The sequence below is a fragment of the Hylobates moloch genome, unplaced genomic scaffold, assembly GCF_009828535.3.
Source record: "Hylobates moloch isolate HMO894 unplaced genomic scaffold, HMol_V3 SCAFFOLD_9, whole genome shotgun sequence".
Taxonomy (NCBI): domain Eukaryota; kingdom Metazoa; phylum Chordata; class Mammalia; order Primates; family Hylobatidae; genus Hylobates; species Hylobates moloch.
In genome coordinates this window covers 3,191,321-3,211,025 of record NW_026652284.1, presented here as the reverse complement: position 1 = coordinate 3,211,025, position 19,705 = coordinate 3,191,321, and the positions used below count along the sequence as shown (strand labels likewise).

The 19,705-nt window shown below is 50.1% G+C and overlaps 1 protein-coding gene across 4 annotated transcripts in view; it reads left to right on the top strand.

The window, feature by feature from the left end:
- CEP104 (centrosomal protein 104) overlaps positions 1 to 16,553 on the top strand; it is a 42,851-nt gene extending 26,298 nt beyond the window's left edge. For all 4 annotated transcript variants that reach the window (XM_032758714.2, XM_058444288.1, XM_058444290.1 and 1 more), the window contains 9 exons: positions 740 to 946; positions 1,353 to 1,460; positions 3,989 to 4,025; positions 4,676 to 4,742; positions 5,437 to 5,545; positions 7,721 to 7,859; positions 8,042 to 8,109; positions 14,944 to 15,034; positions 15,821 to 16,553. In XM_032758714.2, the coding sequence (XP_032614605.1) occupies positions 740 to 946; positions 1,353 to 1,460; positions 3,989 to 4,025; positions 4,676 to 4,742; positions 5,437 to 5,545; positions 7,721 to 7,859; positions 8,042 to 8,109; positions 14,944 to 15,034; positions 15,821 to 15,936 (942 nt within the window). In that variant the 3' untranslated portion in view covers positions 15,937 to 16,553. The remainder of the gene's footprint in view (positions 1 to 739; positions 947 to 1,352; positions 1,461 to 3,988; positions 4,026 to 4,675; positions 4,743 to 5,436; positions 5,546 to 7,720; positions 7,860 to 8,041; positions 8,110 to 14,943; positions 15,035 to 15,820) is intronic.
- The last annotated feature ends 3,152 nt before the right edge of the window (positions 16,554 to 19,705 follow it).

Here is a 19,705-nt window from a genome sequence, read left to right as displayed (position 1 = left end):
GTGGTGCCATCTCGGCTCACTGCAAGCCCCGCTTCCCAGGTTCATGCTATTCTCCTGCCTCAGCCTCCCGAGTAGCTGGGACTACAGGCGCCCACCACCACGCCCGGCTAATTTTTTTGTATTTTTAGTAGAGACGGTTTCACTATGTGAGCCAGGATGGTCTCGATCTCCTGACCTCGTGATCTGCCCGCCTCAGCCTCCCAAAGTGCTGGGATTACAGGCGTGAGCCACCATGCCCAGCCTGTCTTTAAGAGACAATAACAGCAGTGTGATGGAGAATATCAGGTACAGGTTGAAGCCCCTCATCTGAAATGCTTAAGACCAGATGTGTTTAGGATTTCAGATTGTTTTCGGATTCTGGAATACTTCCATTATACTTACTGGTTTGGATCCCAAATCCAAAAACCTGAAATCTGTACATCGGCTACACAGGAACGCACACCTCCAAGGAGGATGAGAAACCATGGGCCCCAGAGACGCATGGCAGGGATGGAATTACACTATAGCCACAGCGTTCTGTTTCTTAAAAAGATCCAAAACACGCGTGACGAAAGTATAACACGGCTTACAATGAGACGGTAGATCCGTGAGGTTTTATGTTTGAGGTATTTCATAATACTTAATATGGATGTTTTCCCTTTTCTGTATTTTTCAAATGTTTATAATGTACCTTTTTTGTATGCTGGAAGAAATTAATTTTATTTTAAGAATCAGTAACAAGAGCCCCTCCCAACTTTAGTTTTCAGCGAGTGCCCTGGAGCATAGAGTGTATGAAGTCCGCGAGACGGCGGTTAGAATTATTTTGGACATGTACAGACAGCACCAGGCTTCCATCCTGGAGTACCTTCCTCCAGACGACAGCAACACACGCAAGAACATTCTCTACAAAACAATTTTTGAGGGATTTGCTAAAATAGATGGCAGACCTACAGATGCTGAGATGAGGGTGAGTTAACTTTGGTGAAGTTATGACCTCATCCTGTATTGAAGTAGTTACTTGGTACATAAATAAGTAAATACGTAATTTGAAGGAGCCATGTGTATGGGCAGCCCAGGCGTACTGGCTAAGAACATAGGTTCCTGCATTCAGGTCCCGGCTCGTCCACTCTCTGCCAGTGAGACCCTTAGGTTCCCACGCTGCAAACGGAATAACGATAGCCGTGAGGACATGGCGGGTTTATCTATCAATAAACACCGATGAAATCAATGGAAAAGATTTACTTCTAACTTGTTATTAGTCTTAGTGAATATTATAATTTATAAGAAATATAGTTAATATGGCATAATTTGTCTCCCAGTTTCTGAGATTACCCTAACAAGCTATTCTAATGGAAAAATAATTTTCTTACCAGGCACGGAGAAAAGCGGCTACAGAAGAAGCAGAAAAACAAAAGAAAGAAGAAATAAAAGCTTTACAAGGGCAGCTGGCAGCACTGAAAGAAATTCAGGCTGAAGTTCAGGTTGGAAGTTAACACATCTTTCACCTGTGTGCTTTTAGCTGCGATCTATTTTGCTGTATAGATCCATATCATACTTGACTTATTTTTCATGGGATTATGCAAATGAGTGTCTTGATTCCTTTTGGTTTTTTAGGTTAGTTTTGGGGTGGATGACAGAAGCCCTCCATGGAGAGGTGGAATTGGGTGGCAGATACTCTTCCTGCCCCTCCATCCTCTGTCAGAATTGATGTGAGCTGCTGCAGAGGTTTAGGGAGGGACCAGGGGCTGTGGGCACAGAGCTGCTCTCCTCCACAGCTCTCCAGCCACCTGCAGAGGCAAAGGAGAAAAATCAGCTTGACTATAAAGGTCTGACTTCAGCGCATTAAAAAGGGAAGGTTTCAGGTAAACATTCTGTTTCTATGAGCCCTTACTCTTTAAGCCTATGGAGGTGTCATATGTACTGGGAACAAATATTATCTGGTTGAATATAAATGTGTTCCTTTCAACCTCCCTGCTTCTGGGATATGAATTAGCTTCATAACACTAATTTTATGATGAAGTTTCCTGCAGTTGAAAGAAAATTTCCTTTAAAAAAAGAAATAAAGGTGGCAGAACATGGGGAGTTTCCGTTCCACAGACCTGAGGTTTCAGCCATGCCAGGTGAATGAGTTCTGGGACCTGCTGGCACCTCAGGCCTGCAGCCCACTTGGCTGCACAGCGCACCCAGAGCTATTCAGAGGGCAGAGCTCATGTCAAGTGTTCTTACCACAGATTTTTAAAAGAAGAAATGTGTACAAGTGGGGAAAAAAGATCAAATGTGACTGTATATATGCTGAACTTCCAATGGCAAAAAGTCACTGTGACATTTCCACCAAATGCTGGAACATCAGAGTCACAATCAGAAAAGGACACAAGAGGCGGAAGGAGGCAGGCAGACCCTGGGATGGGGAGTGAGCCTCTGGCTCAGGTCCGCATCGTAGTGTGGATGACTTTCGTGTGCTCAGTGACCCTCAGTGACTCAGCACACACTCATTGTGATTAGTACACAAACAAGGACACGGATGTCGCAAACTGAAGGGACTTCCCTCCAGCCATGAGCTAGCACGTACTAAGCCCGTTGCCAGGCGCCTGCCTCCCGCCTCCCTCACCACAGCCCAGGACCTGGTGGCAGTGGCTCCAGAAGCAGCAGCCATCCAGGAGCTGTTGTTCCCAGCACTGTCCATCCTGGGGCCACCTGTGCTGATGGGCGCACAGCACTGTCTGTCCTGGGGTCACCTATGCTGACGGCTGCACAGCCTCTGCACAGCTGTCCTGAGAGCCTGCAGCTCCTGCTCATTGGCTCGGTGTTTATGGAGTGCCTCTCTGGGCCAGGCACCATCTGGCTGTGGAAATACAGCAGGCAGCAAAGCAAAGTTCCGCCCTCATGGAGCTGGGGCTCCAAGGAGGAGCAGACAAGGGAGAAAGACCCAGGCAGTGGGTCCCTGCTGCAGGGTGCTGGGGACCACAGAGTGCAGGGGCCTCGAGGCCAGCGCAGGCCTGCGCCCCCACACAGGGCCTGGTGAAGGCTTCTCCCAGGAGAATGACAGGATGGGATGGTTTTTTCTCTTTTTTTATTGGGGTAAAATACGCAGAGTGTAAATCTTGCCATTTTAAGTGCACACTGCGGTGGCATGGAGTGCTCTCACATTGTTGTGCAACCATCGCCACCATCCATCTCCAGAACTTTCAGAATTTACATATTAAGTCCTTTTCTGGTTCTAAAATCATACTCTTGGCCAGACACAGTGACTCACGCCTATAATTGCAGTACTTTGGGAGGCCGAGGCAGGAGGATCACTTGATTTCAGAAGTTCAAGACCAGCCTGGGCAACATAGTGAGACCTCATCTCTACTAAAACTTAAGAAAAAAAAAAACTTAGCCAGACATGGTGGTGAGCACCTGTAATCCCAGCTACTCGGGAGGCTGGGGCAAGAGGATGGCTTGCACCCAGGAGGCCAAAGCTGCAGTGAGTTGTGTTTGTACCACTTCCAACCTGAGCAACAGAGTGAGACCCTGTCTAAAAATAATGATAATAAGAATAAAATTCTGCTCTTTTTAGGGGCGGGGTGGGTGTCTGTAGAACTAGAATTGCACTTCTGCATGTGTTTTCCACAGTCAGTGGTTGAGTTTGAGAGAAACTGCAGTGGCATGATCTCGGCTAACTGCAGCCTCCACCTATCAGGCTCAAGTGATCCTCCCTCCCCAGCCTCCTGAGTAGCTGGGACTACAGGGCACACCACCACACCCGGCTAAGTTTTGTATTTTTTGTAGAGACAGGGCTTTGTTTGCCCTGTTGCCCAGGCTGGTCTTAACTCCTGAGCTCAAGCAATCCACCACTCACCTTGGCCTCCGAAAGTGCTGGGATTACAGGCATGAGTCACCTTGCCCAGCCAGTAGAAATTCTAAAGCAAAACCTAGAAATGTGCTTTCATGATCAAAACATATCTTCAACAGGCTGTCACTCATGCTGCCGCTCTTTGTCCCTGACCTTACTGTCTTTGTGTCTTAGGAAAAAGAAAGTGATGCCGTGAAGCCAAAGAATCAGGGTATGTAAAGAATTGGGGTGCACAAAGATTTGGGGTGTGTAAAGAATCAGGGTATGTAAAGAATTGGGGTGCACAAAGAATTGGGGTGTGTAAAGAATCGGGGTGTGTAAAGAATTGGGGTGCACAAAGAATCGGGGTGTGTAAAGAATCGGGGTGTGTAAAGAATTGGGGTGCACAAAGAATCGGGGTGTGTAAAGAATCGGGGTGTGTAAAGAATTGGGGTGCACAAAGATTTGGAGTGTGTAAAGAATCGGGGTGTGTAAAGAATTGGGGTGCACAAAGATTTGGAGTGTGTAAAGAATCGGGGTGTGTAAAGAATTGGGGTGCACAAAGATTTGGAGTGTGTAAAGAATCAGGGCATGTAAAGAATTGGGGTGCACAAAGATTTGGAGTGTGTAAAGAATCGGGGTGTGTAAAGAATCAGGGTGTGTAAATGCATGTCATGGAAGCTCCGTGTGGAAACGGCTTCCGTCCATTCAGCAAGTATCGCTGCATACCTGCTGCACCTCAGCCATCTCCCAGCTGAATGGAAAACACGCTACCTTTTTACTTGTATAATCGTTTTAGAGCTCACATCAAACTGCTTACTAAAATTTTGAAAATAATTTCTATAAAAAGTTATTTAAATTGTTTTCTTTTAATCTGTTCAGACACTCAAAGAGGGAAAGCAGCACCTGCCGAAGCTCTGGGAATCCTGGATGAGCATTATCTAGATAAGTTAGTCGCACTGTCTTCCACCCCCATGTGACGGTCAGGCTGAGGGGCACTCTCCAGATTAGTGAGTCGCACTGTCTTCCACCCCCTGTACGATGGTCAGGGCAAGGAGCCACACAGAAACCCTGGAAAGGGAACGCGTCCTCCCTAGTTGGCCCTTCGTAGTCATCATAAAAGGTAGGAAATGTGCCTTCTGCACTAACCAGCATCCACTCCGAGTCAGTCAAGACAGCTTTCCCTCTGTTGCCCCAACGGAAGTTGCCAGTCTGTTGAAACTGTTGTTACAGGCACAGAATATCACAGCAGCAAAATTCTTTTTACTCTCCAGCAGCCAGGACAGATCTATAAGAATGTAAGGGCTTCGTCTTATCTTTTTATTGTAACTTAAAATATTCTTTCTGCTTGACGATGCTGAGTGAAAGTTTGGAAGGATCGTTCACCCGTTGATTTCAGGCACCTCCTTGGTGAGGACTTTCCTATCGTGCTTTAATATGTGGCATACCCGGCCTCCTCTGCCACCTGCAAGGAAGGCCCAGCCCGGGCCCCACAGAGCAAACTGAGGCAGTTCGAGACGAGAGGGAAAGTGCATACATCACAGGGACTGGGGAAATTCAGAATTTCGTCGTGACGTGGGAGCGGAACGGCCATCAGTGGAACTAGATCTTTACCTTTATTTCCTGCTTTTCTTTCCTTTCAGTTTGTGTATTTTTTGTGGGGAAAGGAGTGAATCCTTCACAGAGGAAGGTCTGGATCTCCACTACTGGAAGCACTGTCTCATGCTGACAAGATGTGACCACTGCAAACAGGTCAGGCCAGCGGCACAGCAGCCCAGCTACTTGCATGAGTGTGAACACCTGGCTGTTGAAAGGCCGAGTCAAAAAGCTGTCCCAAGTCTTAGTATTTTCAGAGGAGAGGTTGTGAGAAAAGTAACTGAAGCCGGACACACACCTGCAAATGCATGCGAGTCATTCCACATGACAGACAGCCCAGTGAACCGGAAACATGCTGTGCCGCCACCTCCCCTCAGGGCTCCTTCCAGAGTCAGCAGGGGTCTGATTGCTGACACCACAAATGGGTCCTCCTTGCTTTTTAAGCTTTATGGAAACGGAACCATGTGGTGTCATGTTGGATTTCTTGCTTTATGGTGTCCACTGCTTGAATAGACCACAGCGCCTACATGCATCTACTGCTGCACGCGAGGGCTGTGTCCAGTTTGGGACCATGATGAACAATGTTGCCACAGCATTCTGGTGTCTTCCAGGACGCACGGGAGTGCACTTTCTTGGGTTCACAATGTGTCGTGGGATTGCCGGGTGTGCTGATGCTCAGTGGGGCTGCCCAGGAGTGCTCCAAAGGGGTTGTGCCTGGGCACCGCTGCCAGCAGCATAGGCACTGCCCCCTTCCTACAGTGCCTCTGCCCCCCTTCCCACAGTGCTACTGCCCCCTTCCCACAGTGCCACTGCCCCCTTCCCACAGTGCCAGTGCCCACCTTCCCACAGTGCCACTGCCCCCTTCCCACAGTGCCACTGCCCCTTTTCCACAGTGCCACTGCCCCCTTCCCACAGTGCCACTGCCCCCTTCCCACAGTGCCCCTGCCCCTTTTCCACAGTGCCACTGCCCCCTTCCCACAGTGCCACTGCCCTCCTTCCCACAGTGCCACTGCCCCCTTCCCACAGTGCCCCTGCCCCTTTTCCACAGTGCCACTGCCCCCTTCCCACAGTGCCACTGCCCCCCTTCCCACAGTGGCACTGCGGCCATGCTTCCTGCTGTCTTGGCGAGTTCCCACTGTGCCTGTCCCTGGTGAAGATGAGGTGGAGTGCCCGTCCTTTTGTCTGCAGGCATTGGCTGTCCTCCTGCAAAGCACCTCCTGGTTTCTCACCCGTTTCCCTCGGGTTGTCCGTCTGTTTTTACTGATTTGGGGCTGTTCTTTATACTTGTGGATGTGAGTGGTTGGTCAGTCACATGAATTGTGACCACCTGCTCCCACTCCACAGCATCCATCTTCACTGTCTTCAGTGTCTTGAGGAAGACTCATTTTTAATGTTAGCGTTGCCCACCTTGCCAATCTTTTTCATGGTTCATCCTATTCATGTCCTGTGTAAGAAGTCTTCCCCTATCCCCTATATTAGGCCTTTCTTGCATTACTATAAAGAACTACCTGGCTGGGCACGGTGGCTCACACCTGTAATCCTAGCACTTGGGGAGGCTGAGGCTGGTGGATCACCTGAGGTCAGAAGTTCAAGACCATCCTGACCAACACGGAGAAACCCATCTCTACTAAAAATACAAAATTAGCCAGGCATGGTGGTGTATGCCTGTAATCCCAGCTGCACGGAGGCTGAGGCAGGAGAATCACTTGAACCCGGGAGGCAGAGGTTGCAGTGAGCCGAGATCACACCATGCACTCCAGCCTAGGCAACAAGAGTGAAACTCCATCTCAAACAAAAAATATATCCCTAAGACTGGGTAATTTATGAAGAAAAGAGGTTGAACTGGCTCACAGTATGTCAAGTCCTGCGGCCTGAAGTTACAGAGTATATACAAGTCATTCCTGCCAGAGACACCAACGTAGCAAGAGAATCTCTTAAAATTCTTTTCTGTGGTCCTGTTTCTATGCGCATTCTTAGAAATAGCAGGGAGCCACGATTTGAACCCTGGGCCACACGTGTAACCACTGAGCCACTCTGCGCCCTCATCCAAGTTTCACACTCAGGTTGACCATAGCTTCCCCATCCTTTACAATGGCCCCTGCCCGACGCTAAGATGACAGGAAAGGAAGGACATGGGGTCTTCAGCAAAGTATCACAAGTGACTCCAGACAGTCTGTGGGCAAATGCCAAAGATAGAAGCCTGTGGCTCACTTCATGCGTAGGTGGCACAGACCTCCCTGGGCAGGGGAGGCGCTCACAGGCTCTGCAGGCTGGCCGGAGGGCGCTTCCGCTTTCTCAGCAACATGCTTTGCTCTGTATTTCAAAATCCAGGTGGTCGAGATATCCAGTCTGACGGAGCACTTGCTGGTGGAATGTGACCAAAAAGACGGGTTTGGAAAGTGTTACCGTTGCAGTGAGGCTGTTTTCAAGGAAGAGCTGCCCAGACACATAAAAAACAAGGATTGCAACCGTGAGTGCCCCTTCCCAGGCTCCCGTGCCCTCGGGTCACCAGGTATCCTCTTGGAGGAAGTGCCACTGCTCTTGGGTCTCTGCAAGGGCTTGGTGAATTAAAGGGCACCTGCAGGCAGACCAGCAGCATGTCTTGTCACCTGTCATTCAGGGAGCGACTGAGTCTTTTTTAAATCATTTCAGCTGCTAAACCAGAGAAGCTGGCAAACCGGTGTCCTCTGTGCCATGAGAACTTCAGCCCTGGAGAAGAGGTGAGGGGCCTAGAGGGGAAGGGACCAGTGAAGTAGGTGACACACCTGTGGATGACGGTGGTGGTGGCGGTGGTGGTGACAGTGGTGGTTAGTGCTGGACCATAGCCACAGAGTACAGTACATGAGTGTTCAGGGAGTGGACAGCATCTAGTGAGCTCTGTCTGAACAGTTGTTCCATTTACCTACATGTTCACATGATTTCCTTCCGTACGTTTACGAATGGTTTATCAAGGAGCCTCAACTCACTGAGGCCCAGCCTGTGTCACTGGGATACAAGCATGAAATGGTTTTATTTTGTTCTGGTCATTGCCTTTATCCAGATAATGAGGCCCTCAGTAACATCTTGGCCAGATTCTGTAACACTGCAGTCCGTTTTGCCTAATAAAACCTAGCCCTATTTGGTTAAACGATTCTTTTTCCTACCTGATTCCAGGCTCTCCTCCCTGCCCCAGTGTGCTATGCTGTGACTCAGCAGGCTTAGTGGGGATGGCTGGCTCGTACATGCCCACCCCCCACTTCCCCATGCGCTCGGCTCCTCTGGCATTGGAGGCGACGAGGAGGGACATGGGCGTGCAAGCCTCCATGGCAGTTATTCTGGCCCTGTCCAACACGATGGGCTGGCGGTGCCCTCTTTCTTCCAGGCAGCAAATGCTGAGCCCTGGGGCCCTGCTCAGGACCCAGTTTTGGCATCTGGCTCAGCCACTTCCACTCCAACCTCCTTAGCTACTGCCACCTGCAGTGTGTCACTGTGTCCTGCTGCTGGCTCCCCTTATCCCAGCCTTCTGGGATATGGTACCAGCAAGATGGCTCCAACCCAGCCACTGTAGCTTTCTCTTGACCACAGAAAACTCACACACCAAACAGAGAAGACAGCCTCCAGCCACTCTCAGCCCCAGTGTCTACCCAGTTATCTGGCTGGCTGGCTGTCGGTCTGTCGGTCTATCTCGAAATTTGAAATGCATCACAAAGTACACAGAAAAGTAACAGAAACCCTCAGGACTCTCCCTTGTAGCGGTCACTGAGCTTGAGCAACTAGCAACTCAGCCCGTCTTGTTTCTCCTGTGCCCCCACGTGCTCCCCTCTCATGTAATGTTGAAGCCAACCCAGACAGCGGGTTGTTTCATCTGTAAATGTTTCCATGCGGAGCTTTTGGAATCGGGACTTTTTTACATAGCCGCAGCAGCAGCCTCAGCCTTCCAGATATCAGTCACATTGCCGCCATCTCATCAGGTCGGAAGCATTTGATTACCAGGATCCATAGAAGGCCCCGGTGCCTGGCTGGTCTGTTTTGAACAGGTTCATTCTCTTGTTCTTTTTCCTTACAATCACTTGCTGAAGGAAGGAGCTGTTTGCCCCGTAGGGCTTGCCATCATCTGGATCTGCTGACTACGTCCCCTTGGGGGCGCTTAACCTGTTTCTCTGTCCCTGTATTTCCTGTAAACAGGAGGTGGGACCTCTGGGCCTCATCAGGTGTGCACAGGCTCGGTGTGGGTGTGGCCACTTCACAGGCAATGCTGGTGTGTCCCCCGGGAGGCGCGTGATGTGTATGACGGTGGCAGCTGCTGATGCTGGAGGCCTAACCCACTGACTCAGGAGGGGCCTCATTCCATCATCCCTCCTTCGTTCATCTGCTGGGATATTCCTCTAAGCAGAAGCTCGTCCACTCTGTGGTTACCCTGGGTTAGACTTTCTATTGGAAAGGCAGAATGAAGGTTTAATTTTTTTCCTTGGTTTACTGGTTTTCAGAATAGTAAGCTGGGTCACTAGCATCTTCCATGGCAGCTAATTTGTTTTGTTTTGTCTGCAGTGTCGTTAGGAACCATGGATTTAAATTATTTGATGTGTTCCAGTCACTGCAGTTACCATGCTTAGTGATGTGTGAATTATCCCAGCTCTGGCCTATGGCAGACTCTTCACTGGGCTCCTGAGGCCTGGATGAGACCCACGCAGTCTCAGAGAGCTCCCTCCTGTTTGGTGCATTCCTGCCCCGGATCTGGAATCAGCCATCTGGTCACAGAGGCCTGGTTCCCATTAGCAGGAATGGATGTCTCAGGACAGGGCTGGGGGCCTCATGCCCACTGCTGCTGGGTGGGTCACTGTGGCTGAACTCTCAGTGGACACAGCCGGGAGAAATCAAGGGAAGTAAGCTCCATCACTCATGCACACACACTTCCCCTTCTCATCCTGAGCCACAGGCTTTATTTAACCTTGTCTCTCCCAACATCTGTGTCCCCTTTGTTACATCCATGGGCCCCGGTTCCCAAAGGCCCAGGAGACAGAATTCAGGTATTGGAGACGACCAGTTCACCTTGGCCGCCACTGCACCTGGGGCAGCCCCAGCACAGTGGCACCTGCACCGCCGGCAGGAGATGCCACTGGAAATTAGATCTGTTCCCAGTTCTTGTCCTGACCACATCTGCCACTGGTGATGGGGGTCCCAGTGGCCCTGTGTTGGAGGGACTTGGGTGAGCCCTGGCTAGCAGTGCCACCAACTGTAAATACATTCATTTTATATTACATTTCTAGGGGACTTTAAAGAATTAAGTTCTGTAATTACAGAAGACATGTTTCCGGGTCGATAGAATCAGGCATCTTGGGAGAACCCCAGACAGAGGCTGCCGTCCTGCCCCACTTCCATCCGCCTTCCTCCACCCCAGACAGAGGCTGCCATCCCACCCTGCTTCCATCCACCTTCCTCCACCCCAGACAGAGGCTGCCGTCCTGCCCTGCTTCCATCCGCCTTCCTCCAGGGGCTGCTTTTCCTACAGGTTATCCTGCCCCTTTTCTACCCAATATAAGCAGCTCTCACTGCACATACATCTTTTCCCCTGGTTATTTCCAGAATGTAGGAGCCTTTGTGTTTGCATGCGAGTTGTTACCTTTACTCATCCTTCCGTGCAATGCCCATCGTCCCCTCTGATTTCAGTTACTGCCATTGGTTTCCTACTAGGAGCAGTACTCAGATTCTCCTGTAACTGCCTTTTCTTCCTTCCCTTCTTGTTCCCAACATCTGATTTGAATTGACATCCTCTTACAGGTAGTACCTGTAAGGCTGTCACCAGGCGTGTCTCATGTGTCATCTGCTTTCTCTGTATCTAATTATCTGCACTCCCTTACACATCGCCACACACCTTGCAGCATAAGCAGATAACAGGCACTCACTTATTACCTCATGGGTTCCCTGGGTCCAGAGCCAGGCTTCCTTCTCATCTGTGGGCCCTGCTAGGGAAGGACTCACTTCCAGGCTCATCCCAGCAGCCAGCAGTAATATGTTCTTGGGGGCTGTCAACCCGGAGCCACTCAGCTCCTGGAGGCCCCCACCGTCAGCACCGGGGGCCTCTCTGCTGGACAGCTCACTTCCTTGAGGCCAGCAGGAGACTCTGCCGCTCCAGCCTGCTGAGACACGTATTTCTAATTTCGTGTGAATTGTTTTGCGGTTCGTTCTTCAAATATTTTCCCTCTCTTCAGCGTTCCCTCCCTTCTCTCCTGCCTGCAGGCTCGTGAGTATGAAGACAGCTCGATCTGTTCTGTGGGTCACTGGGCTTTGTCCAGTGTTTCCTTTCTGTTCTAGTTGAATGGCCCCGCGCCCTTTCTCCTTCCATCTCCAGCCCTCTGTTAAGTGACTTTTTCATTTCCAGTCTTGTACTTTCCAATTCTAGTATTTGTGTTTGGCTGGGATTTCTCTACAGGTTCCATTTCTCTGCCGAGATTCACCGCTGTTCACTCGCTAAGATCACCTGCTTTTAACGGCTTCACGGAGATCTGGTCTGCACAGCCTCTCCCCATGGACAGATAGCGGGTTTTCATGTATTCAGGGTTGTGCAACCATCCGCACACGTGGAACTTTTCCATCACCCAAAAGACGGCACTGCCTACGTGTCGCCCCTTTTCTCCCCAGCCCCCTCTCCAGCCCCTGGCAACCATCTGTCTAGTTTTGGTCTCCATGGATTTGCCAACTGTGGACATTTCCTGTAAATGGAATCGGACACTATGCGGCCTTTGTGTCTGTGACTTAACATGTTTTCAAGGTTCACCCGGGTTCTAATAGACCAGTAGCACTTCATTGCACGTTTAAGTCCTTGAACATACTAGGTATCTGCTTTAAAGTCCTTTTGTGCTAATTCTAACATCTGGAATTTTTCTGAATGATGTGAAGGGGGGTAAACAGTGAAGTTTGCTCAGAAGAAAGCTCCGAGTGGATCTGAGATTCAAATGTGAAAGGCCCAATTATGAATCTGTCAGGAGATGCTAGAGATAAGAGAACAGGCTTCAGAATAGGAAGGGATTTCTCAAACAGGACACAAAGCTTAAGCCTTGATGGAAGAGGCTGATCAACTCAATTCGATTAAAACGAAGAACCTCGGGGCAGAGTTTGGGTTTTGTAAAATGAAAAGAGTTCTGGAGTGAAGCGTCATGAATATGCTTAACACTACTGAACTGTACAGTCATTTTATAATAAAACTATTAAATTGTAAAAGGTGAGAACCTCCTCTTCATCAAAGGACATAAATAGACTGAAAGGCAATGCTGGGGATGAAAAATCATTGACCATTATTCCTCAAAGTGAGTGGAAGGCAACGTCCCTGCAGGGTTTGAGCGGAAGAGTGGGCATGAGCTGGCGGGCCCCGTGCCAGCCACTTTTGCTGCTCTGTTGAGAGCAGCCTGTGGGACAGGTCGGGTGGTAGCAGAGAGCTAAGTGGCGAGAAGTGGTCAGATTCTGGACATGCACTGCAGGCAGACCCAGGACTTGGCTGGTGGAGTCCTCATGACATGGTGAGGGAGTGACTGCGGTCAGGAACCCAGGGCGCTCAGGAGCTTAGCCTGGAGCTGTGGAGTTAAAATGCCTGTCAGACGCGCAAGCTGGTAGACGGGTGGCTGCAGGTGGAAACGCGGGGTTTGTAAGCGTGTATAATAAGTGGGTTTAAGGTCATGATACTGGAAGCACTCTTCTAAAGAGCAAGTGTAGACAGAGGAGAGGCCCACAGGCTAAGCCCCAGGCAGAGTGGGAGGAAGAAGGCAAACCAGGCGCTGGGGAAGAAATGCATTGGGGAGGAAGCCTGACGAGGGTGGCATCCTGGAGGCCCCAGAGCACAGCCCATCAGAGCCTGCTGGCCTGGCTGGGCTCAACTGATCGCAGCCGCCCGGCTCTTGCATCTGCACTTGTCCATAGGGCGGCCAGGCGGCTCTGCTGGCCCTGACTGAGCTCACACACGTGTGGCTGGGGTCCACAGCCGGTGACTGATCGAGGATGGTCTTGGAGGCAGCTGCGGCACCTCAGCTTTGCTTCCTGTGTCTGACCCCAGCACGCCAGCCTGGGCATGGCGTTCCCGCGGCAGTGGCAGAGGGCAACAGCAAGACAAGCCCAGGCGCATGAGTTCATTTCAGCCTGCCCTGCCACGTGTCTGCCACTGTCCCATTGGCCAAAGCAAGCCACGGTCACCCAGATTCAAAGGATGGAGAGGGACCCGCCACCTCTGTGCTGGGGAGGGAGGAATTGGAGCCTTAGGGCAGGCCGTGACCCTCCACAGGGGAGGAAGAAGCAACTGCACCCCATGTGCTGATGGGCCACGTCCTGACGAGAAGGCGCCCCAGCTTTAGGGACATGAAGGTTGCCAGTGGCCTGGAAAGACCAGAACCCAGGCCTGCCGGGAGCAGCTAAAGCGGGACAGGAGTGAGCTGGGCTGGGGCTGTAGGTGCTCTAGCATCTTGAGGGCTGCTGCAGGCGGCCAGAAACTGACAGCCACTGGTGAGAGTGAGAGAGGAAGCAGGGAGAAGCAGGGCTGTGTCTGGTGGAGACACTGGTCCCCCAGAGAATGGGAGAGCAGCTGGAGCAGTGTCCCTGGGGAGCGTTGTTTGTTTTTGAGACGGAGTCCCACCCTGTCACCTGGGCTGGAGTGCACTGATGTGATCTCGGCTCACTGCAACCTCCACCTCCCGGGTTCAAGCAATTCTCCTGCCTCAGCCTCCTGAGTAGCTGGGATTAGCTGGTGGGGACACGAGATGCGCCACCACACCCAGCTAATTTTATATTTTTAGTAGAGATGGGGTTTCACCAAGCTGGCCAGGCTGGTCTCAAAATCCTGACCTCAGTTGATCCACCCACCTCTGCCTCCCAAAGTGTTGGGATTACAGGCGTGAGCCACCGCGCCCAGCCTCGTGAGTGTTGTTTAAATAGAAGGGAAGAAACCAGGAACAAGCCGAATGTCTAGAAGACTCAGGGAAATCAGCGGTCCCGCGTTTATATCCAACAGGGGGATGGGATGAGCTCCCTGTCCCCATGCAGACGGTCCCACAGCTGGTCCTCAAGGAAAGAAGCTGGCTGCCCAGGCAGTCAGGCCTGCGTAAACCCCACATTCTGCAGGGCAAGTGCATGTGGCGTGGCTCAGGAAGAGCCGGGATGAAGAGAGTGGGAACCCCACAAGGAACCATGGGCAGCAGGCTGGCAGGGAGCCTGCGGGGCCTGGCGCATTCTGTCTTCTGGCCTGGAACGTAATCACGCGGGCGCTCTGCTTCTCACCCTTGCATTTGCGTGCACGCTCTGCTGTGCTCAGAGTCACTGACGCCAAGGGCCCTGTGTGGCTGGGTGGGGATGCGAGATGCAGGCTTGCCTGGCGACAGGACTTCGTGCTTCCTGAGTTGTACCCCGCACAGACTGCAGAGGCTATCATAACATATCCGAAAGGAGGTGCCCAGGTGAGGGAGCCGCTCTTCTGCGGCTCTTGCTGGAGTGGCCGCCCCTCGTTTTCAGCTTGCACAGCAAGTCCTTTTGGGTCTGAGGTAGCATGCCAGGTCCGTCTCGCCTGATTAACACCCTGTGTGCCTCCTCTGCTACAGGCATGGAAAGCTCACCTGATGGGTCCAGCCGGCTGCAGCATGAACCTGCGCAAGACACACATTCTGCAGAAGGCCCTGGCACTGCAGCCAGGTGAGGGCCAGCGCCGCTGAGCGGGTGTAGTCTGCATCCCTCCATTTTGACTTATTCAAAAGAGCATCCCCAGCCAGGGCAACATGGCAAGACCCCATCCCTTTAAAAGCGAAAAAAAGCATCCCAGCCTCTCTTCATGTTCTGGTTCCTTAGTAAGCAGGCTAGTAATCATAATCGTGTGACCAAAATCCTTCTCCACGTGCAAACTGGCTGTGCAGTGCGAAGGCTCCACGGGTGGCCTAGGATTCACACTCCAGTCCTCCGCTCTTTCCACATCGCTGACTCAAGTGTTTAGAATCAGGAAGCTGGCCAGGCACAGTGGCTCACGCCTATAATCCCAGCACTTTGGGGGCTAAGGTAGGCAGATCACTTGAGGTCAGGAGTTCGAGATCAGCCTGGCCAACATGGTGAAACCCTATAAAAAATTGGCCGGGCACAGTGGCAGGCACCTATAGTCCAGCTACTCAGGAGGCTGAAGCAGGAGAATTGCTTGAACCCAGGAGGTGGAGGTTGTGGTGAGCCAATATTGCGCCACTGACCTCCAGCCTGGGTGACAGAGTGAGACTCAGTCTCAAAAAAAAAAAAAAAAAATAGGAAACTGAAGAGTAGACCCTACTAGGCTCAGCCCTGGCTCCTGTAGTCGGGTGATGGCCATCAGCATGGCCCTCGGATGTTGTTGCTGGGTGTCTGATCACTCCCGGCCACTGACACTGTGGCCACAGGTTCTGCACCTGGTCCGTGGGTAGGAGCGCCCCTCCTAATGCGGGTCCTGTGCTTGCTCTGCAGGCAAAAGCTCATCTGTGGCCACATCAGGCCCCTCGGGGTCAAAGGCCGGAAGCAAGATCCCCACCCCGAAGGGCGGACTGAGCAAGACCTCCAGCAGGACGCACGCCAAGCGCTGACACGGTGCTCAGGCTCCTTTGTCTCTGTAAGGGACGGAGCAGGTCTCCTGATTCTACACCATTTCTCCAGAACTCTCTGGCCTTGGTGACCCCATGCTTTGGCTGCTGTTCCCAGCTCCCAGTCGTGCACGCCTCTTACATGTCTGTGCCGTCAGCTTTCATGCGAATGATATGTATGGAACTAACCAAAGATCCTGTGTGCAGCGCCAGGACCTGGCCACACTGTACATTAAGCCTTCAGGGCTGTCTCAGGCCTTCCTTAGAATCAGAAGAGGAAGCGTCCTGTTTGGAGAGAGCCGGAGAGCATCACCCAGGAGGCGCTAGCGCAAGGCCACCGTCAGCACAGGCACGGTCCCGCTTTCCTTAGTGCTTGGAGCAATTTCCATAAAATATTCACCAGAAACCTTTTGCACATCGGTCTCTGCCACACACAGTAGAATTTCCGCAGGGCTGTGGCTCGGCCAGCATGGTTCCAGAAGAGTGGCAGTGCGCATGGGCCTCCAGCCGTGCCTTCTCCCTGCAGGCCCCATCTGCTGGGCCTGCTGCCCAGTGCACTCAGTCCCGGGTAGCAGAACTCACATTCCCACTATAGCAAGAAATAAAGGCAAAAGAGAACATCTTTTTTTAAATCGTAGTTTTTTTGAGAATTGGTCCCACCTCAGCCGCACCTTGCTGGATGCTTCTCCAGTAGTGCTGCCTCTGTGACAGGCGTCAGCTCCCTGCTGGAACTGAGGTAGACACAGGTGTGGGCCCTTCCCGTGCCTTCGCTCAGAGGCGCTTCACATTCTCCACACTTTCAAATTCCTAAAGACATGTGGAGGAAGTCACTGTTAAGTGAATTTCCACCTGATCACCCTGTGTTCACAGCAGGCAGAAGCCCACTGGTATGGGCCTCCCGCCCCTTCCACATCCACGTTGTGATTGGATCCATAAGTTTACTTTCTTCAAACAGTTGATAGGATGTTTAAAACACCATCACATTGCTTAAAATGATGAAACCAACCCTCAAAAAACAGTCTCCTAACCAGCCATCCCCTCCTGTGGGAGTGAGCTGGGGGTTTTGTCCATTGCTTTGGTTGGGCCTGTGTCACATCCAGGCAGCCATGTGGAGGGAGTCAGGTTCTGTCTGGAAGCATCCACCCTCTCGCTGCCCCAGCCTGTGTTCCCAGGGGCCTAGGCTACCACGGACTGAAGGGCAGTCCCCTCCCACCCGGTGCCCAGGGCTGGTGTTGCATGGGCAGACTTCAACAATGATAGAAAGGTTTGGGTTGATGGAGTTTGTATTAATGCAATTAGTATATAAATATGTTTTAATTGCTAACCGTGTGAAACAACAAAATATCTAAAAACTAATCCCTATTTGAATAATGTACTCCCTGGCCTGGATACATTAATAACCATGAATTTGCATGAATTAATCTCCACGTTTGGTAAACTAATACCTCTGGTTGACTCAGAATACTGAGTAAGATATAAGACCTACCAAGAACCTTTAAGAATATGCTCTGCTAAATGTTGTTTGTCTGTTCGAGACGGAGTCTCACTCTGTCGCCAGGGCTGGAATGCAATGGCGTGATCTTGACTCACGGCAACCTCCGCCTCCTGGGTTCAAGCAATTCTCCTGCCTCAGCCTCCCTAGTAGCTGGGATTACAGGTGCACACCACAATCCTCGGCTAATTTTTTGTATTTTTAGTAGAGATGGGGTTTCACCATGTTGGCCAGGCTGGTCTCAAACTCCTGACCTCATGATCTGACCACCTCAGCCTCCCAAAGTGCTGGGATTACAGGTGTGATCCACCATGCCCAGGTTAAATGTGTTTAAAGTATAAGGAGAGAGGAGGCTGGGCGTGGTGGCTCACGCAGTAATCCCAGCACCTTGGGAGGCTGAAGCGGGCGGACCACCTGAGGTCAGGAGTTCGAGACCAGCCTGGCCAACATGGTGAAACCCCATCTCTACTAAAAATACAAAAATTAGCCAGGCGTGGTGGCCTGTAGTCCCAGCTACTGGAGAGGCTGAGGCAGGAAAATTGCTTGAACCCTGGAGGTGGAGGTTGCATTGAGCCCACATCATGCCACTGCACTCCAGCCCAGGCGACAGAGCAAGACTCCGTCTCAAAAAAAAAAAAAAAAGTATAAAGAGAGAAATAACTTTAAAGTTGATAGACAAAACAGAGTATAGATGCCAAGATGTCTGTAAAATGATTTTTTCTGGTTTCAAAGAGATGCTGGCCATTAAAAATACAGACAAAACACTTCTTTAAACAAAATAAGAATGAGAAAAGTTAACCAAGGAATTATTCTTTTCTCACCAATCAACACTTTTAAGAAATACATATATATACACATATATACATGTTTTCTATATGTTGTAACTTAAAGAAAATATGAAAACACTTCATTTTTAGTGATTGACAAACAAACTTGGGTTCATTTAAAACAGGTTCCTCTTTTGTTAGTTACAGAAGAATCATGGGGTTTTCTTTGTTTTTTGGGGTTTTTTTTTGCAGGGGTGGTGGGGTTTGAGACGGAGTCTTGCTCTGTTGCCCAAGCTGGAGTGCAGTGGCGCAATCTTCGCCCCCTGCAACTTCCGCCTCCCGGGTTCAAGCGATTCTCCTGCCTCAGCCTCCCGAGTAGCTGGGATTACAGGCGTGCATCACCACGCCCGGCTAATTTTTTTGTATTTTTAGTAGAGACAGGGTTTCACCATATTGGCCAGGCTGGTCTCAAACTCCTGACCTTGTGATCCACCCACCTCAGCCTCCCAAAGTGCTGGGATTACAGGCGTGAGCCACCGCGCCTGGCCCAATCGTCTGTTTTTGTTGAAATGATCCTACCAGCGATTAGTGGCTATTGAGAGTTTTACAGGGTTATACATTTTTAAGTACCAAAAAATTTAAAAGGAACTATAAAATCCCTTGGTCATTCATAAATAAATATCTAAATTAGGAATACTACTTAATAATTGAATTTTCACTCATGAGTATGTTCTGAATATTTAATATTTATTTCTATTATTTTCGTATGTTAAGATGCTCCATTAAATCTAATTTAAAAGGATTGTATGTATAAATTGGCATTAGGATACAAATGTAAATATTTTTAATGAAATTTTGCAACTTTTTAATATTTTAACATAGTTTTCTATTTGTCTTTATTTCAAGTACCAGAATTACAAAATATCTAAGTAATATATTTTTGTTGTTGTTTTGGGCTTAAGGGTTCATTCACCCTGAGTATATTAATATAATAAAAAGATCACTAAATGTCTTGTCACTTTATTTCAACATTACAATTAAAAAGTAATTTGTCAATTACATTTACTTTAATAAACATGGAAGCCTAGCCCAGCCCTGAAAGAAAGTAGATTGAAAATTGCTGAAAAAAGACAACAATATGCAAATATGAAGTTGCCCTGAGGGTTTGGTCCCTAGAATAAGTTATTTGTCGAAACAAGTTCACTGCTAAAGAAACTGGACAATTTGAAGCCACATGGAGATTAGAGAAAATGATTGACCAGTTTCGTCCTGTGGAATAAATTCAGAATGTTCTCTAAGTTCTCTAATGGTGCCCAGTAGAGGATTATACTTTCTAGTCTCTTCATGGGTTTTCCCCCTTTGAAAGAGGGATTTTTACCAGCCCTCCAGGCTGTTTTGCTTTTCAACTAAGCACTGTACTGTGGTCACCCACCTACTGCCCAGGGAAGCCGGGGGCAGTGGCTGTGGCACCCTCGATTGGAAAGCTGGGTGGGCTGAGCCGTGGGAGGAAGGT